Source organism: Rana temporaria, chromosome 13, assembly GCF_905171775.1.
Source record: "Rana temporaria chromosome 13, aRanTem1.1, whole genome shotgun sequence".
In the NCBI taxonomy this organism is placed as follows: Eukaryota; Metazoa; Chordata; class Amphibia; order Anura; family Ranidae; genus Rana; species Rana temporaria.
In genome coordinates, this window is record NC_053501.1 from 1,622,587 (window position 1) to 1,647,193 (window position 24,607).

Genomic DNA, 24,607 nt, shown 5'->3' on the forward strand with positions numbered 1-24,607 from the left:
TCTATCTTTCACTTAAAAAAAATACTAGAGAATAATATATATATTCTATTCTATAATCTCTATTAGACAGTTTTTTTTTTTAATATATTTTTTTTATTTTTATTTATTTATTTATTTATTTATTTATTTATTTATTAAGCGAAAGATATATATCTTGGTTAAAAAAAAATATAAATAAATAATATATATATATATATATATATATATATATATATATATATATATATATATATATATATATATATATATATAATTTTTTTTTTGAAGCGTGAGAGATGGAGAGATATTTATTTCGCTTCAACTGAAAAAAAAAAAAATCTAAAAATGCCAACGTGGAAAAAAACGTGAATAAATGCAAAAACAAAAACGGTATTGCAAAATCTCACTGCAAAGCTACTTCCGTTTTTATAACATTATTTTAACGACCAATGTACATGAGGCCGAAGCATTGCCCACCCCCCCGGCTATAAACACTTCTAAACTTTACATTTGACAAAAACCATCACCCCCCCCCCCCATCCCCCCATCCTAGGCCGCCCCGCACTGCAATTATATTATTCCACGTCAAAAAAACATATTGTAGCAACATCCTTTAATACTAAAATCAAAATACAGAATACATTCATAAAGGCATATTTTTAAATGTAGATATAATAGGCAAAACAAAAACAAACAAAAAAAATAAAAATAAAAAATGTGAGTAAAGTAAGAAAAAAAAAAAAAACACTGTACAATTTTATAAAATCTGTGTTTTTACATAAGTTACACAAAAAAAATGATACTTCATTAGACCTTTACTTCATATTGTCACGAACATTGCATATTTGACGCAGTTACGCTGGTGAATACTACATGTTCTTTAATACTATAAGGTGTAGACAGTAGAAGGTATATCGGGGGAGGGGTGGGGGGGTGACGTGATTCGTGGACTTTTCGCAGTGTACTCTTGCCCAGGCACAGAGGTGACGGCCATTTCCGCAGATGAGCCAATATGGCGTCCGATCCGCTTGGCGGACACATCGAGGCACTTCACGAGGCAATGGGTTTGCGACGGACATTTTTTTTTATTGGCCTCCACCAATGGATTTTACCCGATAAATAAAATCGGAAGGCGTTTCGTTGGTTAGCCAATCAATAGTTAGGACGGGGGGGAATTGATGACACCAATCAGGCACTTCGTGAAGCTAAAAAGTAGAAACGGCCATTTTGCAGGCTATCCAAAAACATTCGTAGGCAAAAAAAAAGAAAAAAAAAAAACTCCGCCAAGTTTTGAGGCCAATCGACTGACTTTTTTTTTCAAAATGGCAACCGCTGTAGCTAGGCAACAGCCACCCTATAATAGGACCATTGTGTTCTCCAAACAGCGCAACACTTTAAACATTGACCTAATTGCTATATAAGCATAAAAAAAAAAAAAAAAAAAAAAAAAAAAAAAAATTTTACAAAATCCCCTCGGTCACTGAAATATAAAAATACATGCGTTACACCGGACTGGTGGTGCGGATAGGTTGAAGCCCTGCGCAGTCACGTCGTTAATGGCTTTAAAAACACTTGCACTTTCCTTTTGCTTAGTTCATAATTTAGTCCCCAGAAAAAAAAAAAAAAAAGGACCCCTTTGCGAGTTTCAGGTCTCGGGCGAAACGCGTCAACACTCCCGCCATGTTTCTTGAACGGCCGTCAGAACCTTGATACATCCCGGTGGTGGAAGATGGAAGTGCTTTTTTCTTTTCATAGAGTGGATACATTTCAAGCTTATGTTTATTTTATTTCGTTTTTTCTTAAGCAGCATACTTAGGAAAATAAAGATAGGACAGCTCTGATAAATGGGGTGTGGGTGGGGGGCTGGGAGGTGGGGGGGCGGGGAGCCGAGTCATTGAACTCACACCCATCCGCTTGTGAGTTTAAAGAACATTTCTTCATCCAGACTCTCGTTCTGGTCCTTGGCCCGCGTGGACAGGAAGATGTAGCCGCCGATAAATTCATGAACTACTTTGCAATCTACTTCTGTGCAGATGAAGGAGAGTCTCATTTCATCAGCAAACTCTATGGTTACCTGGAAGACAAAGGGGCAGGGTTACATACAAGAGCCGAGGGGGGCACACACACACACGCCGAGGGGGGTTTACACACACACACACGAGCCAAGGGGGGGGGTGTTACACACACAAGCCGGGGGGGGTTACACGCACGAGCTGGGGGGGGGGGGGGTTTACACACACACACACGAGCCAAGGGGGGGGGGGGGTTACACACACAAGCCGGGGGGGGTTACACGCACGAGCTGGGGGGGGGGGGGTTTACACACACACACACACACACACACGAGCCAAGGGGGGGGGGGTTACACACACAAGCCGGGGGGGTTACACACACACACACACACACACACACACAAGCCGAGGGGGGGGTTACACACACACACACACAAGCCAAGGGGGGGGTTACACACACACACACGAGCCAAGGGGGGGGTTACACACACACACACGAGCCAAGGGGGGGGGGGGGTTACACACACACACACGAGCCAAGGGGGGGGGGGGTTACACACACGAGCCAAGGGGGGGGGGGGGTACACACACACACACGAGCCAAGGGGGGGGGGGGTTACACACACGAGCCAAGGGGGGGGTTACACACACACACACGAGCCAAGGGGGGGGGGGGGTTACACACACACACACGAGCCAAGGGGGGGGGGGGTTACACACACAAGCCAAGGGGGCGGGTTACACACGGGGGGTACACACACACACACACACACACACACGCCAAGGGGGGGGGGGGTTACACACACCAAGGGGGGGGGGGTTACACACACACCAAGGGGGGGGGGGTACACACACACACACACACACACACACGCCAAGGGGAGGGGGGTTACACACACACACACACAAGCCAAGGGGGGGGGGGGGTACACACACCAAGGGGGGGGGGTTACACACACACACACACACACAAGCCAAGGGGGGGGGGTTACACACACCAAGGGGGGGGGGTTACACACACACACCAAGGGGGGGGGGGGGTTACACACACGAGCCAAGGGGGGGGGTTACACACACAAGCCAAGGGGGGGGTTACACACACAAGCCAAGGGGGCGGGTTACACACACAAGCCAAGGGGGCGGGTTACACACACAAGCCAAGGGGGCGGGTTACACACACACACACACACACACAAGCCAAGAGGGGGGGGTTACACACACCAAGGGGGGGGGGGGTTACACACACACACCAAGGGGGGGGGGGGTACACACACACACACACACACGCCAAGGGGAGGGGGGTTACACACACGAGCCAAGGGGGCGGGTTACACACACACACACACACACACACACACAAGCCAAGGGGGGGGGGTTACACACACCAAGGGGGGGGGGGTTACACACACACACACACCAAGGGGGGGGGGGGGTTACACACACACACCAAGGGGGGGGGGTTACACACACACAAGCCAAGGGGGGGGGGGTTACACACACCAAGGGGGGGGGGTTACACACACACACACACCAAGGGGGGGGGGGTTACACACACACACACACCAAGGGGGGGGTTACACACACACGCCAAGGGGGGGAGGGGTTACACACACACACACCAAGGGGGGGGGTTACACACACACACACACACACACACACAAGCCAAGGGGGGGTTACACACACACACACACACACACACACGCCGAGGGGGGGGGTTACACACACACACACACAAGCCGAGGGGGGGGGAGGTTACGCACACAAGAGCCGAGGGGGGGCATTTGTTTCAACCAGTCAGGTGACAGGTAACCAGACCCGAGCACCCGATTGGTTCAGTGATGGGAAATGGAGTGAACAGCGAGCGCCCAGCATGGCGCCTGCTGTTCACCTTTTTGGATGCCTATTGGAGCCTACGGCTCTAATCGGGTGCTTCCAAAAAAATACCCTCGCCGCTGTAATTCAGGTGCCCGAAAAGGGGTCGGGCACCTGAATAGGGGGCGGCAGCGGCGACCATAGATCGATTTATGCAATACATGAATCTATCTACGGTGAGAGGGGTGGCAGGATGGAGGGGGCGACGCTCCTGCGCCCTTTATGGACGCCCCGCCGCTGTGGGGCCCCAAGGCTCACAATATAAAGCTAAGCAATAAAAGAGGATCATTTCCAGAGAGGATTACCATTTTTATCTCCCAGTTGACGTTCCATTGTTTCATGTTGCTGAACCTCCACGTTTTAATGGCGTCGCCGGTGTGGGCATCCATCCTGATGATCCGGTTATAGGTGATGCCAATCAGCTCCTCCTTCTTCCCTCCTTGGAACCTGATGATAAAAAGAAGGCGGCGACATGTAAATCTATACGAATCTCTGCAGGACCTCAGAGCGCGACTTTGGGCAAAAACTGCGGCAATTTGCACTTCTGAAATTTTTTACGTAAATTTGCAGTTTTGCCCTTTTCTTCCAGGAAGATAAATATGGAAGAGCAAAGAGACGGGATACTGTCCTGTGGCTGATCTGACCATTCCTTCCTGTGGCCGATCCGTGCTCATGGTGGCCCCGCCCACCTACAGGTCCATCCACAGGAATAACGGAGTGACGCCCAGCGCACGCCCAGGAGGAGACCGGTGCAGCTGCAAGTTTGAATTTCCGCTGTGAGGAACGCAGGAGTGGATGAAGGTAAATGTTTAGTAGGTGGCTACCCACTTCCTGGGGGGGGGGGGGGCATTTATTAATTTCCAGACACTTTCTGTATGGCGTTGGCTCACTGGCTCCTGCAGACTATTCCTCCACCCCCTGGTCTGGACAGAGGGGAGGGCCTTCTGTAATGGAGCTGGAGGAACCATCAATGGACTATGAGGGCGGCGACATCACTGCACTTGTGCTTCATTAAAAGATCAAAGAGTCACTCTACCACGGCTGCAGATGGGACCTCCATTCACAGAGCTGTCTAAATCGGAGAGTCTCAAACTGGCGGCCCTCCAGCTGTTGCGAAACTACAAGTCCCATCATGCCTCTCTCTGCCTGTGGGAGTCATGCTTGTAACTGTCAGCCTTGCAATGCCTCATGGGACTTGTAGTTTTTCCAACAGCTGGAGGGCCGACAGTTTGAGACCCCCCCCTGGTCTAAAAGGATCTGTGTATGGATGGCATGGCTGTGTGTGTGGAGCCATAAAATGCATCTGTGAATGGATGACATGGCTGTGTGTGTGGAGCCATAAAATGCATCTGTGAATGGAGGACATGGCTGTGTGGGTGGAGCCATAAAATGCATCTGTGAATGGATGACATGGCTGTGTGGGTGGAGCCATAAAATGCATCTGTGAATGGAGGACATGGCTGTGTGGGTGGAGCCATAAAATGCATCTGTGAATGGATGACATGGCTGTGTGGGTGGAGCCATAAAATGCATCTGTGAATGGATGACATGGCTGTGTGGGTGGAGCCATAAAATGCATCTGTGAATGGATGACATGGCTGTGTGGGTGGAGCCACAAAATGCATCTGTGAATGGATGACATGGCTGTGTGGGTGGAGCCATAAAATGCATCTGTGAATGGATGACATGGCTGTGTGGGTGGAGCCATAAAATGCATCTGTGAATGGAGGACATGGCTGTGTGGGTGGAGCCATAAAATGCATCTGTGAATGGATGACATGGCTGTGTGGGTGGAGCCACAAAATGCATCTGTGAATGGATGACATGGCTGTGTGGGTGGAGCCATAAAATGCATCTGTGAATGGATGACATGGCTGTGTGGGTGGAGCCATAAAATGCATCTGTGAATGGAGGACATGGCTGTGTGGGTGGAGCCATAAAATGCATCTGTGAATGGAGGACATGGCTGTGTGGGTGGAGCCATAAAAAATTCTGAATGGAGGACATGGCTGGAGCTATGAATAAGCATCTCACGATGTGAGAGCGCATGTGAGGGGGGGGAGGGAGGGTATGAGCGAGAGAGAGTGCATGTGAAGGGGGAGGGAGTCTGTGAGCACGAGAGAGCGCATGTGAAGGGGGTAGGGTATGAGCGCAAGAGCGCATGTGAGGGGGGTAGGGTATGAGCGCAAGAGCGCATGTGAGGAGGGGAGGGTGTGAGCGCATGTGAGGAGGGGAGGGTGTGAGCGCGAGAGCGCATGTGAGGGGGGGGGGGAGGGTGTGACCGTGAGAGAGCGCAAGTGAGGAGGGGGATGGTGTGAGCGTGAGAGAGCGCATGTGAGGAGGGGAGGGTGTGACCGCGAGAGAGCGCATGTGAGGAGGGGAGGGTATGAGCGAGAGAGCGCATGTGAGGGGGGAGGGTGCGAGTGCGAGAGAGCGCTAAGAGGGGGGAGGGTGTGAGTGCGAGAGCGCATGTGAGTGGGGTAGGGTGTGAGCACGAGAGCGCATGGGAGGAGGGTAGGGTGTGAGCGCGAGAAAGCGCATGCGAGGGGGGGTGGAGGGTGTGAGTGCGAGAGAGCGCATGTGAGGGGGGGGAGGGTGTGAGCGTGAGAGAGCGCATGTGAGGGAGAGAGGGAGAGAGGGATTGTGAGCGTGAGAGAGCGCATGTAAGGGGGTGTGAGCGTGAGAGAGCGCACGTGTGTGTGGGGGGGGGGGGACGTATGAGTGTGAGAGAGCGCACATGTGCCGGGGGGGAATGTATGAGTGTGAGAGAGCGCATGTGAGGGAGAGAGGGGTTGTGAGCATGAGAGAGCGCATGTAAGGGGGTGTGAGCGCACATGTGGGGGGGGGGGGGGAACGTATGAGTGTGAGAGAGCGCACATGTGTGGGGGGGGGGCGTATGAGTGTGAGAGAGCGCATGTGAGGGAGAGAGGGGTTGTGAGCATGAGAGAGCGCATGTAAGGGGGTGTGAGCGCACATGTGGGGGGGGGGGGGGAACGTATGAGTGTGAGAGAGCGCACGTGTGTGTGTGTGTGTGGGGGGGGACGTATGAGCGCGAGAGAGCGCTTGTGAGGGGGTCTGAAGTGGCTGGGAGTGTCTTAGCAACGTCCTAGCAACAAAGCTATGCAGGCTGAAGGCATCTCTGGGAGTTCCTCCTCCGGGCCCCGCCCTCACCTGGATAGGCAGATCTTTTGATAAAATGAGACATTGTAACATTCGGGCTCACAAAGCCACCCTCCCCCGCCATAGACTGACCTGGCAATGAAATGGGTCATGCCGAACTCGGGCAAGGATTGCCAGGCCTGGATAAACCTCATCTTTGCTTCTATGAGACTCATCTGGGCGACGTTCTGATGGGCTTCCAGAATCCGGGCCGTGATCTGAGGAGAGATGAAGATTTATCAGAAATGATCACAAATAACGGGATTTCAGAGTTTACCGAAACCCAACAGAGAAAGCGGGGGAAGGGGGAAGGGGAGGGGACTGAATACACACAGGACACCAAAAAGGAACAAAACTTCCTTTATATCAGATTCATAAAGTACATCGGACTGAACACTGGGACATTCCCATACAGGTGTGCGCTGCTCAAAGTGGAACGCCAGACTAAAAAAAATATTACCTGCAAAAAAATAGTTGTAATGCTGTTCAGCCGGTCATGTGATTTACATATATTTGTGTCACACTGCATAGCCAGGAAGAGGACGGGCACTGTGAACATAGCCAGGAAGAGGACGGGCACTGTGGACATAGCCAGGAAGAGGACGGGCACTGCAGCCAGCCAGAAAGAGGACGGCGCTACGGACAGCCAGGAAGAGGACGGGCGCTACGGACAGCCAGAAAGAGGACGGGCGCTACGGACAGCCAGAAAGAGGACGGCGCTACGGACAGCCAGGAAGAGGACGGGCGCTACGGACAGCCAGAAAGAGGACGGGCGCTACGGACAGCCAGAAAGAGGACGGGCGCTACGGACAGCCAGAAAGAGGACGGGCGCTACGGACAGCCAGAAAGAGGACGGGCCCTGTGGACAGCCGGGAAGAGGAAGGGGCGCTACGGACATAGCCAGGAAGAGGACGGACACTGTGGACAGCCGGGAAGAGGAAGGGGCGCTACGGACATAGCCAGGAAGAGGACGGCGCTACGGACAGCCAGGAAGAGGACGGCGCTACGGACAGCCAGGAAGAGGACGGCGCTACGGACAGCCAGGAAGAGGACGGCGCTACGGACAGCCAGGAAGAGGACGGCGCTACGGACAGCCAGGAAGAGGACGGCGCTACGGACAGCCAGGAAGAGGACGGCGCTACGGACAGCCAGGAAGAGGACGGGGCGCTACGGACAGCCAGGAAGAGGAAGGGGCGCTACGGACAGCCAGGAAGAGGAAGGGGCACTACGGACAGCCAGAAAGAGGAAGGGGCACTACGGACAGCCAGAAAGAGGAAGGGGCACTACGGACAGCCAGAAAGAGGAAGGGGCACTACGGACAGCCAGAAAGAGGACGGCACTACGGACAGCCAGAAAGAGGACGGGCCCTGTGGACAGCCGGGAAGAGGAAGGGGCGCTACGGACATAGCCAGGAAGAGGACGGCGCTACGGACAGCCAGGAAGAGGAAGGGGCACTATGGGCAGCCAGGAAGAGGAAGGGGCACTACGGACAGCCAGGAAGAGGACGGCACTACGGGCAGCCAGGAAGAGGAACTACGGGCAGCCAGGAAGAGGACGGCACTACGGACAGCCAGGAAGAGGAAGGGGCGCTACGGACAGCCAGGAAGAGGACGGCGCTACGGACAGCCAGGAAGAGGACGGCGCTACGGACAGCCAGGAAGAGGACGGCGCTACGGACAGCCAGGAAGAGGACGGGCGCTACGGACAGCCAGGAAGAGGACGGCGCTACGGACAGCCAGGAAGAGGACGGCGCTACGGACAGCCAGGAAGAGGACGGCGCTACGGACAGCCAGGAAGAGGACGGCGCTACGGACAGCCAGGAAGAGGACGGCACTGTGGACAGCCAGGAAGAGGACGGCGCTACGGACAGCCAGGAAGAGGACGGCGCTACGGACAGCCAGGAAGAGGACGGCGCTACGGACAGCCAGGAAGAGGACGGCGCTACGGACAGCTACGGACAGCCAGGAAGAGGACGGCGCTACGGACAGCCAGGAAGAGGACGGCGCTACGGACAGCCGGGAAGAGGACGGACACTGTGGACAGCCGGGAAGAGGACGGACACTGTGGACAGCCGGGAAGAGGACGGCACTATGTACAGCCAGGAAGAGGACGGGCCTGTGTACAGCCAGGAAGAGGACGGCACCATGTACAGCCAGGAAGAGGACGGCACCATGTACAGCCAGGAAGAGGACCTTTGGTAAACAAAACCAAAGAAGAAGATTTCGAAGTGAAGCGATAGTTGCGATGGAACGCGGAGCGGAGAAAACAGGAAATATTTGGTGAAAAGGGGAAGTCAGGAACACGGAGTGTGAAATTGTCCCCGGGAACCGTCATTTGTGACCTCTGTGACCCAAGGTGGCTTTTCATTGGTCAAACCTTTCTTCCACAATGACATCACCACCGGCGCCATGTGCACCCCTCATCCCGGCTGACACCATCATTGTGGTGACACAAGACTTTCTGAAGATTATTTACTTTTGTCTGGAGTTCCACTTTAAACATCAACAAATCTGTGAAAACCAGCAAAAAAAAAAAAAAAAAAAAGGACGTCATGGGGAAAGGGGGGGGGGGGAGGGGAAGGCAACAGACTATAAACACAGTTTTGTTGTAAAGATTGAACTTACCAAATCTCTTACATAGCCTGGCTGTGGAGGGCAATGCCGAGAAATGGATGGGGGAGGAGGAGGAAGGAGAAGATGGAGGAATGGGGGGGGGGCAAGAGAGAAGATGGAGGAATGGGGGGGGCAAGAGAGAAGATGGAGGAATGGGGGGGGGCAAGAGAGAAGATGGAGGAATGGGGTGGGGGCAAGAGAGAAGATGGAGGAATGGGGGGGGCAAGAGAGAAGATGGAGGAATGGGGTGGGGGCAAGAGAGAAGATGGAGGAAGGAGGAGAAGGTGAAGAAGGTGAAGGTGGAAATGGAGAAGGAAGATGGAGGAGCAAGAGATGGAGGAGCAAGAGATGGAGGAGGAAGGCGGAGATGGAGATGGAGGAGGAAGGCGGAGATGTGGGAGGAGGAGGAGGAAGGTAGAGATGGAGGAGGAAGAGGAAGGTAGAGATGGAGGAGGAAGAGGAAGGTAGAGATGGAGGAGGAAGAGGAAGGTAGAGATGGAGGAGGAAGAGGAAGGTAGAGATGGAGGAGGAAGAGGAAGGTAGAGATGGAGGAGGAAGAGGAAGGTAGAGATGGAGGAGGAAGGAAGAGATGGAGGAGGAAGGTGGAAGGTAGAGATGGAGGAGGAAGGTGGAAGGTAGAGATGGAGGAGGAAGGTGGAAGGTAGAGATGGAGGAGGAAGGTGGAAGGTAGAGATGGAGGAGGAGGAGGAGGAGGAGGAGGAAGGCGGAGATGGAGGAGGAAGGCGGAGATGGAGGAGGAAGGAAGAAGGAAGAGATGGGGGAGGAAGGTAGAGATGGGGGAGGAAGGTAGAGATGGGGGAGGAAGGTAGAGATGGAGGAGGAAGGTGGAGATGGAGGAGGAAGGTGGAGATGGAGGAGGAAGGTGGAGATGGAGGAGGAAGGTGGAGATGGAGGAGGAAGGTGGAGATGGAGGAGGAAGGTGGAGATGGAGGAGGAAGGTGGAGATGGAGGAGGAAGGTGGAGATGGAGGAGGAAGGTGGAGATGGAGGAGGAAGGTGGAGATGGAGGAGGAAGGTGGAGATGGAGGAGGAAGGTGGAGATGGAGGAGGAAGGAAGAAGGAAGAGATGGGGGAGGAAGGTAGAGATGGGGGAGGAAGGTAGAGATGGAGGAGGAAGGTGGAGATGGAGGAGGAAGGTGGAGATGGAGGAGGAAGGTGGAGATGGAGGAGGAAGGTGGAGATGGAGGAGGAAGGTGGAGATGGAGGAGGAAGGTAGAGATGGAGGAGGAAGGTGGAGATGGAGGAGGAAGGTGGAGATGGAGGAGGAAGGTGGAGATGGAGGAGGAAGGTGGAGATGGAGGAGGAAGGAAGAAGGAAGAGATGGGGGAGGAAGGTAGAGATGGGGGAGGAAGGTAGAGATGGAGGAGGAAGGTGGAGATGGAGGAGGAAGGTGGAGATGGAGGAGGAAGGTGGAGATGGAGGAGGAAGGTGGAGATGGAGGAGGAAGGTGGAGATGGAGGAGGAAGGTGGAGATGGAGGAGGAAGGTGGAGATGGAGGAGGAAGGTGGAGATGGAGGAGGAAGGTGGAGATGGAGGAGGAAGGTGGAGATGGAGGAGGAAGGTAGAGATGGAGGAGGAAGGTAGAGATGGAGGAGGAAGGTGGAGGAGGAAGGAAGAGATGGAGGAGGAAGGTGGAGGAGGAAGGTGGAGATGGAGGAGGAAGGTGGAGGAGGAAGGAGGAGATGGGGGACAAAACAAAAAGAGCAAATGAGATTTATGGTAAACAAGCAAAAGAAGAAAGTTCTGCAGATCTTCCCAGAACAGAAGTCCAGCCAAAGCATGCAAATGACCTTCGAAACAAAATAAATAAAAAAAAAAAAGCCGAGTGACAGCAAAGTGAGAGGTGGAGGCGGCGGTGGTGGAGGATGCAGCACACCTATACAGTCACGCAGTACAAAGCATTGATCACAACCCATTGCCAGTGTGACCCCGGGGTCCACATCCACAGAATACAAATCACATTAATAATTCCAGTGGCCTGACCTGCAGAAAGGGGACCTTAACCCCTTCCATACCAGGTACTTACGCAGCTTCCCGCCCAAGCCAATTTTCAGCTTCCAGCACTGTCGCACTTTGAATGGCAATTGCGCGGTCATGCTACACTGTACCCAAACAAAATTGGCGTCCTTTTTTCCCCACAAATAGAGCTTTCTTTTGGTGGTATTCGATCACCTCTGCGATTTTTTTTTTTTGCGCAACAACTAAAAAAAGGCTGAAAATTTGGAAAAAAAATTACGTTTTTATTTTTTTCTGTTAATTTTTTTGTAAATAAGTTTTCTCTTTCAATTACGGGCACTGATATGGCGGCACTAATGGGCACCGATGAGATGGCACTGATGGACATCGATGAGGTGGCACTGATTGGCGGCGCTGGTATGCGACACTGATGGGCACACATAGGCGGCACTGATGGGCACACATAGGCGGCACTGATGGGCACACATAGGCGGCACTGATGGGCACACATAGGCGGCACTGATGGGCACACATAGGCGGCACTCATGGGCGGCACTGGGCACTCATAGGCGGCACAGATGGGCACTCATGGGCGGCACTGATGGATACTTATGGGTGGCACAGATAGGCACTGATAGGTGGGCACTGGGCATGGATGGGCACTGTGGGGTGGCACTGATGGACACTGGGGTGGCGCTGATGGACACTGGGGTGGCGCTGATGGACACTGGGGTGGCGCTGATGGACACTGGGGTGGCAGCACTGATTTTTGCCAGGTTGCCAGTCAGTGCCCATTTGTGGGCACTGACTGGCATCTTTTTTTTTTTTCTTTATGCTTTTTTTTTTTTTTTTTTTTTAGACTTTTTTTTTTTTTTTTTGTCAGGAGAGCCGCCGATCGGCTATCCTCTACTCGCGTCTGTCAGACGCGAGTGAGGAAGAGCCATCGACGGCTCTTCCTGTTTACATCGTGATCAGCCGTGGTTGGACACGGCTGATCACGTGGTAAAGAGTCTCCGCCGGAGGCTCTTTACCGAGATCGGAGATGCAGGGTGTCAGACTGACACCCCGCATCACCGATCGCCGCGATGCGCGCCCCCACGGGCGCGCGCGGCATGAAATCCTGCAGGACGTTCTAGAACGTCCTGTCAGGATTTCATAACCACTTCCCGGACGTAAATCGGCCATAGGCCGGGCGGGAAGTGGTTAAAAAGTGCATTTCCTCGATTGCAGACAAGTTGGGAAAACATCAAACTTTATATATTTGTTATAATTTTCCCAACTGCCACAGAACATTAATTTTCCAGGACGGCTGCAATATAAGCCCTACCCCAAAAATAAGCCCTAGTTTAGAATACACGCAACATCCTATAATCCCCTCTATTACAGTATTATATAATGTACAATGTGTGTTTCTGTAATATAAATGGGGGGGGGGGGGGGGGGGGGGGGGGGAGAGAGCTCCGGCAGGTCACAGAAGCGCAGAGCGGCGCTATAACGAAGGTATTTGGCGCAATTCTATTACAGAAACACACACATTGTACATCATATAATACTGTAATAGAGGGGATTATAGGATTTTACAATCATTTTAACTCCCGACAGGCAGGGAGGGAGAGGGGGAGGGAAGACAGCACGTTGCATGATAAGACCTACCCTGAAAATAAGCCCTACTGTGTCTTTGGTTGCCAAAATGAATATAAGACCCAGGCTTATTTCCGGGGAAACGCGGTATACACAAATCCAGCACTTTTTCCGTAGCAGATGTATACTGCACGCAGTTGGAACATATCTGTGAATCCTTATCTAGAGATAAAAGGTATATCATCACACAGGGGTGGGCTGGGCTGGGTGGCAGAGTGGAAATTTCCCCCTGGGCCGCTTTGATTCCATGTAAAAGGGCCACTGTGCGGCCATCTCAGAACTGCGCAGTCTGCGGACCCGGCCGAGTGCTACTGCGGGGCGGGGGGGTTTACAGCTACCTAAATGAAGAGTCTCTCTCAAAGAAAACCAAACCCAACGGGACACAGAATCCGGTCTCACTTTTACGCCTATTGAATGGCAAGAGATGCCTAAAAACGCGACCTATTTCAGTCTGAGAAACGGCGATCCAATTACACACAAGTTGGTATCCGACCCCAACCAATCTCCATACCATTTACCCATCAATCTCTCCCTCTTGTTTTCATGGCTGCCCAGACCCACGGGGGTCCTTGATCCATATTTTTTGGAGCTGTGAGCACCTTCAGTTAGGATGATCACGTGTCCCCAGATTGCCCGGGACAGTCACGCATTTTGCAGGTCTGTCCCGGGCACATTTATTCCAGGACAATACAGTGTCCCAGAATGAAACCGACACAGTCACCCCCCCCCCTGGGAGAATCGGATGCCCCCAAAAAAAGGCCGCCACATCACCGCTTTACTCCCTGGCAGTACTTGTCCTGGCCGGGAATGCCTGGAGGAGCACAATCCCCGCCCCCTGCTTGTGATTGGAGAAATCATAAATCCCGCCTCTTGTGTCCAATCACTGTGCTGTGATTCGTTACAGCGCAAGCTGATTTTTGGGAAGGGGGGGTGTCCCTGAATGGTAGTTTAGAAATGTGGTCACCCTACATTCAGTCAATTTAGCAACGAAAATCGACCCCAATATCAGGTCGCCCCATAACTTTAACAATGCAATTGTGTCTCTTCGACGGTGGCGCTAGGGCGGGAGCCTTCGCTCGGCGACGGTGGCGCTAGGGCGGGAGCCTTCGCTCGGCGACGGTGGCGCTAGGGCGGGAGCCTTCGCTCGGCGACGGTGGCGCTAGGGCGGGAGCCTTCGCTCGGCGACGGTGGCGCTAGGGCGGGAGCCTTCGCTCGGCGACGGTAGGGCGGGAGCCTTAGCTCAGCGACGGGAGGGCGGGAGCCTTAGCTCAGCGACGCTAGGGCGGGAGCCTTCGCTCAGCGACGCTAGGGCGGGAGGGTGGGAGCCTTCGCTCAGCGACGGTGGCGCTAGGGCGGGAGCCTTCGCTCGGCGACGGTGGCGCTAGGGCGGGAGCCTTCGCTCGGCGACGGTGGCGCTAGGGCGGGAGCCTTCGCTCGGCGATGGCGGCAGTACATGACGCTACAATGCCCAGGGCTGCCCACCCCTGGTTTCGGCCTCGTGTGGGGCTATTCATTGTAAAGTGGAGCGCGTATTGTGCATTGCGGTGTGCTGCGCCTCGCAGTACCGGTCATATACATTTTATTCCACCCGATGTGGTGCGTTGGCAGCCGATTCATAATAAAGGGGGGGGGTACCATAAACGTTATCACGCGCTGTAACACGTGTGCATCAATAGTCCAGTAAAATGTGAATCCGACCTCAGGAGAAAAATTATCTGCAACGCATATAGAAGGGAGGTGGAGTTTAGCGAGGTTTTTCCGCGTATTTCAGGGCGGCCATGATTGCATGAGACGGCCAGATGACATTTCTCACTGGTAACATGCAGATCACATTCCGCGCATTCCCCCCCTCCCCCCCCCCACACACATCCTGCCTTTACAGCAGCTTCATGTCATGAGACTCCGAGGGACAGAACCGCCCCATGTGACCTCCATATGAGACGCTTCCTGGACGCGCGTTTCCGTAATATTAACCCTTTCCAGGAGACTGTGCTGACCTGCTTGTAAATTCACGGTTCAAAGCCAGTCCACGGGCTGAGCGCGACCGAAAAACTGGAAAGTGCGAGTCGGTAGAACGATGGAATATATTCTGTACGGAAAACTTTGCAGCTTTGTAAATGTTCCCCGTGTGTCCTGTAAATGAGGCCCCCCCCCTGGGGTAAGTGCGACGCTCCAGTGTCATGACCGGGGCTTTTATCCCCCAGCTGGAACTCAGTTCCACCACCTCTGGCTCGGGCCCTCTGCTCCCTGCCTACCACCAGGAATTGTGGGGCCCCTTACACACGGGAGAGGGCGAGTGTAAACAAACCTTCTGTGTGGCAGTGACACTGATCGTCTGTTCCCTGTCATAGGGAACGGCGATCAGTGACGTCACACCTACAGCCACGCCCCCCCCTACAGTAAGAATCACTCCCTAGGTCACACTTAACCTCTAAGCGCCCCCTAGTGGTTAACCCCTTCACTGCCAGTGTCATTTTAAGGCTCCATTCACACCTTGGCGACAAAACGCCCGACGCCATACGCTGGAGGGGCGAATTTCCATTGCTGTCTATGAGATGGTTCACATCTCACGCCGAACGCCGAAACGCCGTATGCCTACCAACAAGTCCCGGACCCTTTTTTTCAGGCGGCATTGGCGTTCGGCCATAGACAGCGATGGAGATGATTTGTTAAAAAAAAAAAAAAGTTAAACGAATCGCGGCAAAATACGCCGCGTACGCGGCGTTACTTGTCGCCTAGGTGTGAATGCAGCTTTACAGTAATCAGAGCATTTTTATAGCACTTTTCGCGGTATAAACGACAATGGTCCCAAAAATGTGTCAAAAGTGTCCGCCATAATGTCGCAGTCACGAGAAAAGAATAAAAATAAATAAATAAATAAATATTGCTGATCGCCGCCATTACTAGTATTTAATTTTTTTTTATAAAAATGCCATAAAACTATCCTCCATTTTGTAGACGCTATAACTTTTGCGCAAACCAATCAATAGACGCTTATTGTGATTTATTTTTACCAAAAATATGTAGAAGAATACGTATCGGCCTAAACTGAGGGAAATGTTTTATATATTTTTTGGGGGATATTATAGCAAAAAGTAAAAAAATATTGGCCCAGATTCAAGTAGCAATTGCGCCTGTGTAACCATAGGTTACGCAGCGCAATTGCTTACTTGCTCCGGCGTAGCGAATGCTCCTGATTCAGGAACATCGCTACGGCGACTGCAGCCTAAAATCTGCGTGGCATAAGGCTCTTATGCCACGCAGATTTTAGGCTGCATTCTTGCGATGGCCGCTAGGGGGCGCTCCCATTGTGATCTGTGTATAGTATGCAAATTGCATACTAACACCGATTCACAATGTTGCGCGAGCCCTGCGTACGCAAATTACGTAGTTTGCGTACGTCGGGTTTCGCGTAACGTTACACATCCTAAAAGGCGCAGCCAATGCTATAGGATACCCACGTTCCCGTGTCGCGAGATTTAAAATCGACGTCGTTTGCGTAAGTGATTCGTGAATGGCGCTGGACGCCATTCACGTTCACTCTGAAGCAAATGACGTCCTTGCGACGTCATTTTCCGCAATGCACGTCGGGAAAGTTTCCCGACGGAGCATGCGCTCTACGCTCGGCGCGGGAGCGCGCCTAAATTTAGATGATTCCCGCCCCCGGCGGGATCATTTACATTGCGCGCGCTTACGCCGGGCAATTTTGACGGCGCGCCCTCGCAATTTACGGAGCTACTGCTCCGTGAATCGTGGGCAGCGCAAAATATTTGCGTGGGCGCAGGGCGAAATCGTTGCCCTGTGCCTCCGCAAATAAAGCGCAAATGTACCTGAATCTGGGCCACTGTTTTTTTTTCCAAAACTTTCGCTCTATTTTTGTTTATAGCGCAAAAAATAAAAACCGCAGAGGTGATCAAATACCACCAAAAGAAATCTCTATTTGTGGGGGGAAAAAAAAGGACGCCAATTTTGTTTCGGAGCCACGTCGCACGACCGCGCAATTGTCAGTTAAAGCGACGCAGCGCCAAATCGCAAAAAGGGGCCCGGTCCTTTACCTGCATAATGGTCCGGGGCTGAAGTGGTTAAAAAGCCAATTTATTTTTTATTGCATTTTGGTGTAAATATGAGATGTGACGTCTTTTTGACCCCCAGATCTCATATATAAGAGGACCTGTCATGCTTTTTTTTCTATTACAAGGGATGTTTACATTCCTTGTAATAAGAATCAAAGTGACCCAACTTTTTTTTTTTTAACTGTGTAAAAATAAATAAAATCAAGCAAAATAAATAAGAAAATCTTTTTTTTTTTTAAAGAGCCCCGTCCTAACAAGCTTGCGCGCAGAAGCGAACGCATACGGTATTTACATGTAAACGCAGGGTCTGCTGGTGAGTTATCTGTACACGATAGGGCAGAGCTGGGCAGCAGTAACAGAACTTCACACTGAAATATCAGGACACAGGACGGGACTAAAACATCAAGGGAATTTAAACTGGGATAGTTGGCAGGTATGAGGCAGCTGCTTAGGGCCCCAAAACAATGACAGGGCCCGGGGCAGCTGCCCCTTTCCCTCTGCTTTAAAGATGGCCCTGATCCCCCTTAATCTTTACCTGAGGACCTCCCTTTGATCTCAACAATCCATTACTGAACACCTACAGGACCCTGCGCTGTTACTGCACAACTGCCAAAAGCAGCACCGGAAGCTCTGTAAACACCCCGAGCCCCCTGCCGTGGTGCAAAAGCAAAACCAGCCGCCAGTGTCCAGGCAACCCCCCCATCGCGGAAGGTGGTGGGAATGGCAGTACCTGTTTGTTCTTGTATTTCTTCAGATAACGGGGCGAGACGACACACTCCGGGTTGATGTCAGAGTTGACCTGGTCGGGAATGAACTGAGGGTCCGGGTTTAGGTGCTGCATCTTCAAGAAGGACAAGATGTTCTGGACCTCCAGGTTGTAGGAACTGTCCGCCATGGTCTTCCCTTTGGATGCCAATCGGCAGGCTGCCATCCAGTGAGCGTATTGCTTCTCCTGCAAGACGGAAAGAAAAGAAGAAAAATGTATATAAATCTTTCCCCGAAAGAACCTTCAACACATTCCTGCCGGAAAAACACAAAATCCAACCACTTTCAAGATCCCGAGTTGAAAATAAAAGTAATTATATACTTTATTATTTTGGGTGCGCATCTTCACTGGTCTCATGATTCGATTACGATTATCCTGTCCACGATGCACGATTACTGCGCAAGGTTAAAAAAGGCAGGGCGGGGGAACCAGAGGCAGGGGGACCAGGGGCGGGGCGAGGCGACCAGGAGGCAGGAGCGGGGGGAACCAGGAGGCAGGAGCGGGGGGGGAACCAGGAGGCAGGGCGGGGGGAACCAGGAGGCAGGGCGGGGGGGAGACCAGAGGCAGGGGGACCAGGGGCGGGGCGAGGCGACCAGGAGGCAGGAGCGGGGGGGAACCAGGAGGCAGGGCGGGGGGAACCAGGAGGCAGGGCGGGGGGGAGACCAGAGGCAGGGGGACCAGGGGCGGGGCGAGGCGACCAGGAGGCAGGAGCGGGGGGAACCAGGAGGCAGGAGCGGGGGGGAACCAGGAGGCAGGAGCGGGGGGGGAACCAGGAGGCAGGAGCGGGGGGGAACCAGGAGGCAGGAGCGGGGGGGAACCAGGAGGCAGGAGCGGGGGGGAACCAGGAGGCAGGAGCGGGGGGGAACCAGGAGGCAGGAGCGGGGGGGAACCAGGAGGCAGGAGCGGGGGGGAACCAGGAGGCAGGAGCGGGGGGAAACCAGGAGGCAGGAGCGGGGGGAACCAGGAGGCAGGAGCGGTGGGAACCAGGAGGCAGGAGCGGGGGGGAACCAGGAGGCAGGAGCGGGGGGAACCAGGAGGCAGGGCGGGGGGGAGACCAGAGGCAGGGCGGGGGGGGGAGACCAGAAGCAAGGCGGGGGACCAGAGGCAGGAGCGGGGGACCAGAGGCAGGAGCGGGGGGGGACCAGAGGCATGGCGGGATCCTCCCAATGATACCAACAATGGGGTGCTGAGAAAAGAAAAATCCCAACAATGGGGTGCTTCTCCTCCCCCCAATACCAAATGTGGCGATTTACTTTCACTGATGCCAGGAAAATTCACTGGGAGGCATGGCGCCCCACTGCTGGCATCACTGGGAGGCATGGCGCCCCACTGCTGGCATCACTGGGAGGCATGGCGCCCCACTGCTGGCATCACTGGGAGGCATGGCGCCCCACTGCTGGCATCACTGGGAGGCATGGCGCCCCACTGCTGGCATCACTGGGAGGCATGGCGCCCCACTGCTGGTCTCAGTAGGCAGAATCTCATAACAGTGGGGAGGAATAGTGCCCCAAGGGCCGGATAAAGGCATGCAAAGGGCCGCAGGTTGGAGACCACTGCACTAGAGTATTCCCCTTCCCTGGTTGCTACATAGTTTATATAGCGAGGGGAGGGGGTGAAACAGCTGGGCCAGCACAGACAGTAATTAGGCACTCCCAGAGGAAGAAGTGGCTACAATGTGGAAAGAGGAGGGGGTGGGCAAGGAAATGCACTCTTCCTGGAGAAGTCAAGTTTAGAGCAGGGGGAGGCAACCTGGGGCCCTCCAGCTGTTGCAGAACTACACGTCCCATCATGCCTCTGGGAGTAATTGCAATGCCTCATGGGAAATGTAGTTCCACAACAGCTGGAGGGCCCCAGGCTGCCTACCCCTTGCTTTAGAATATTGAAGCCAGAGGCTTAGCATGACGGTCAAGCAATCGGCACATACAGTAGAGAGACGTCATCAATGGCAGTCTCTCTCTGAGGCTCCGTTCACACCTGGGCGGATTTGAATCGCGGGGAGAAAGGCGGTGACTCCGCCCACGATTCCGATCGCCCAGGTGTGAACGGAGCCTTAGACACAGAAAGAGGAGGAGGAGATTACGGCGTCTTACATTGTCGCAGCGCAGCCAGATCTCATTCATTCCTTCAGCCACCGGGATGAGGAGCTTAATGATGAACTTCTGTCCGGAAATGTTGACATCGGGAGTCACTTCACAGCCTGGAGATACAAATCCATGTTAGTGCCGCTTGGTCAGGAAACGATCGGCCAATCATACAGGGATAACAATGTATCCAATGGCATCAGCATTACTGAACATTGTAACTTATTACATCCGTCCAATGAGAACACAGCTATCGAATAAAACTAATAGGTAGATTCAGGTACGAGTGCTTAAAGATGCGGCGGCGTAGCTTAGCGTGTTTAGGCTACGCCGCCGTAAATAAGCTAGGCTAGTAATGATTCTCAATATACTTGCCGGCTAATCTACGGCGGCGTAGCCTAAAGCGGGTGGGCGTAAGGGCGCCGAATTCAAATGTGTTGGAGGGGGGCGTGTTTGATGGTAATGAGGCTTGACCTCACGTTTTTTATGTTTTTTTCTTTTAAGTGCGCATGCGTTGGGCGCCTACATTTTCCAGTGTGCATTGCGGTTACATACGCCGCACGGGCCTATTGATTTTGACGTGGACGTAAACAACGTAAATCCCGATTCGGACGACTTACACAAAGAGACGTAAAAAAAAATGTGAATCTCGCGGCGGGAACGGCGGCCATACTTTAACATTGTTATTCCACCTAATAGGTGGAATAACTTTAGGCCTGCTAATGCCTTACAAAAACGGCTTAAATCGACTGCGGCGGCCGTGCGTACGTTCCTGAATCGGCGTATCAACTCATTTACATATTCTACGCCGACCGCAATGGAAGCGCCACCTAGCGGCCATCCAAAATATTGCAACCTAAGATAGGACGGCGCAAGCCGACTTATCTTAGATGGCCCAGATTCAAAAAGCAATTGCGTCTGCGTAACCATAGTTACGCAGCACAATTGCTTACTTGCGCCGGCGTTTCGAATGCTCCCGATTCAGGAACCTCGTTACGCCGACTGCAGCCTAAGAAATGACTAGCAGAAGGCTCTTATGCCAGTCATATCTTAGGCTGCATTCTTACGATGGCCGCTAGGGGGCGTTCCCGTAGTGGTCAGCGTAGAGTATGCAAATTGCATACTAACGCTGATTCACTACCCTACGCAGTTTACGTCGTTTCCGTTCGTCGGGTTTCACGTAAGGCTGCTCCTGCTATTAGCAGGGGCAGCCAATGCTACGTATACCCGTCGTTACCGCGTCGAAGTTTAAATTTTACGTAGTTTGCGTAAGTGAATCGTGAATGGCGCTGGACGCCATTTACGTTCACTTTGAAGCAAATGACGTCCTTGCGACGTCATTTGCTGCAATGCACGTCGGGAAAGTTTCCCGATGGAGCATGCGCACAACGTTCTGCGCGGGAACGCGCCCAATTTAAATGATCCACGCGCCCTACGGGATCATTTAAATTGCGCGCGCTTACGCCGGGCATTTTGCCGGAGCGCCCACGCAATTTACGGAGCTACTGCTCTGTGAATCGAGGGTAGCGCAGATAATTTGCGGGGGCGCAGGGCAAAAACGGTGCCCTGCGCCTACGTAAAAACTGCCCAAATCTTACGGAATCTACCCCAATGGCTCCAATGACAGGACAATTGAGCAAATTTGAGCAAATGTGCTCCGTCTGTGACCCGGCCTGAACCTGCAGACTCTGCTGGCGTCATCATTCTTGCCTAGGTGAGAAACCTATATACAATTAGGCAAAATGCATTTCTTGCAACCACAAGTCGCTAGGGACCCCTTGTGCGGAGCTATTGTGTTCTCCCAGCAGGGGAGGGGAGGGGCGTCCATGCTGGAAGAACACAGTGGGCCGGATTCAGATACATTGCAGTATCTGTCGGCGCGGCGTAACGTATCGCAGATACGTTACGCCGCCGTAACTTAGGGCGCAAGTTCCGTATGCAGAAAGAAAGCCCGCCTAATTCAAATGGGGATGATGTGGGCGTGTTTTATGTAAATTCACTGTGACCCCACGTATTTGACGTATTTGGCACATGCGCCGTTCGTGAAAGAATCCCAGTGCGCATGCTCGAAATTAGCCCTATTCGCGAACGACTTACGCAAACGACGTAAAACTTTCAAAATTCGGCACGGGAACGACGTCCATACTCAACATTGGCTACTCCTCATAGCAGGGGTAACTTTACGCCGAAAAAAGCCCAACGTAAACGACGTAAAAAAATGCGCCGGCCAGACGTACGTTTCTGAATCGGCGTATCTACCTAATTAGCATATTCATTGCGTAACTATACGGAAGCGCCACCTAGCGGCCAGCGTAAATATGCAGCCTAAGATACGACGGTGTAAGACACTTACGCCGGTCAGATCTTAGGGAAATCTATGCGTAACTGATTCTATGAATCAGGCGCATAGATACGACGGCCCGCACTCAGAGATACGACGGCGTATCAGGAGATACGCCGTCGTATCTCCTTTCTGAATCCGGGCCAGAGATTATTGCTAGTCTGCCTAGTGACAGGACACCGATCACAGCTTCCTGCGATCGGGAGCAGTGAATAGCGTCGTGTCACACATAGCCCATCCCCCCCACAGTTAGAATGACTTTCTAGGACACAGTTAACCCCTTCCTTGCCCCCTAGTGGTTAACCCCTTCCCTGCAAGTGTAATTTTTACTGTAATCAGTGGCATTTGTATAGCACTGATCGCTGTATAAATGACAATGGTCCCAAAAGTGTCCGATGCTCATTACCATAATATAAAAAGGGGGAGGAGTTCTCTGGTCGATCAGGAGAAAAAAAAACTGGGCAGGGCTTACAACCCCGCTCAGAATTTCAGTGCAGCGCACCGCAGGAAAGGAGGAGCTCAATGGATTTCTGGCAGGATCAACAAGTATTGTTCTGTAGTTACAGCATTATCACAGACAGAGCACGTGGAAATGTACTAAAGTAATGTACTGCATATACCCAACCCCTCCCCCTCCCGACATACAATTTAAAATCTCTCCAAATTTGTGAACATGAGAAACTTTATATGTAAACGTGGAGGTTCACATTAACACAGTTCTGGGTTACGACTTGCCCACCATTTTCCCCGGAACGCGTGGGCGGCAGGACAAGAAACTGCTGACGCTTCCCCACCATTGCGGTTTTCGCCGAGACGCTCCTATCCTGGAATGTTTTCTTTTCTGAAGACAAACGCTGACCCATCGCTGGATCTGAAGACGGCCACACAGTCAGCTTTCTATCCGTCACATCAACAACATGGGGGGGGGGGGGGCACACACCGAAATAACAATCCGGCAGAGGATCGCTACCCGTACCGGGCCGGGTTTGTCCAGATCCCAAGAGAACTTTACCCCTCCCACCCCCGGCAAACACAACTGACCCGGCCACCCTGTGCCTCTTCTCAGTCCCCTGGATGCAGCTGTCCATGGTCGGTCTACATCAGAGGTCTTCAAACTTTCCAAACAAAGGATCAGTTTACGGCCCTTGAGCAGGGCAGCCAGCACAAATTTTGGGACCCCTTACACAGCTTTAGGCAGTGCCCCCCTGAAGCAGAGAACCAAGGAAGGGGGGGGGGGTGCTGACGACCATCGGGCCCCTTACAGGTGTAATGCCTGTACCCCCCTAACGGCAGCCCTGTCCTTGAGACATTAGAGGGGCTGGACTGTGATCACTGGACGTACAAAGGGCCCCACCGTTGGCGTCACTGGGGAGAAATTGGGCACCACCGTTGGCGTCACTGGGGAGAAATTGGGCCCCACCGTTGGCGTCACTGGGGAGAAACTGGGCCCCACCGTTGGCGTCACTGGGGAGAAACTGGGCCCCACCGTTGGCGTCACTGGGGAGAAACTGGGCCCCACCGTTGGCGTCACTGGGGAGAAACTGGGCCCCACCGTTGGCGTCACTGGGGAGAAACTGGGCCCCACCGTTGGCGTCACTGGGGAGAAACTGGGCCCCACCGTTGGCGTCACTGGGGAGAAACTGGGCCCCACCGCTATGGCCCTTTTTCTTGCTTTTATCTGCCCCTTGTCACTATTTTAGCCATTCATACTAACAGTGGGGCATAATCCCTCCCAACGACGCCAAGGATCGTGTCCAATTTCTCCCAACAAAGCCAAGGATCGGGCATAATCTCTCCCAACGACGCCAAGGATCGAGTCCAATTTCTCCCAACGACGCCAAGGATCGAGTCCAATTTCTCCCAACGACGCCAAGGATCGAGTCCAATTTCTCCCAACGACGCCAAGGATCGAGTCCAATTTCTCCCAACGACGCCAAGGATCGAGTCCAATTTCTCCCAACGACGCCAACGATCGAGTCCAATTTCTCCCAACGACGCCAACGATCGAGTCCAATTTCTCCCAACGACGCCAACGATCGAGTCCAATTTCTCCCAACGACGCCAACGATCGAGTCCAATTTCTCCCAACGACGCC

General features: G+C 53.0%; 1 protein-coding gene across 1 annotated transcript in view; it reads right to left on the reverse strand.

Annotated features, from left to right (window-relative positions):
- Window positions 1-575: 575 nt before the first annotated feature.
- The window catches only part of FERMT2 (FERM domain containing kindlin 2), a gene marked incomplete in the record, with an annotated part of 56,856 nt that continues 32,824 nt past the window's right edge, over window positions 576-24,607 (reverse strand). The window contains 6 exon segments of the mRNA XM_040333710.1: window positions 576-2,053; window positions 4,169-4,310; window positions 7,116-7,240; window positions 9,647-9,667; window positions 18,055-18,276; window positions 20,181-20,287. Coding sequence (XP_040189644.1) covers window positions 1,880-2,053; window positions 4,169-4,310; window positions 7,116-7,240; window positions 9,647-9,667; window positions 18,055-18,276; window positions 20,181-20,287 — 791 coding nt within the window.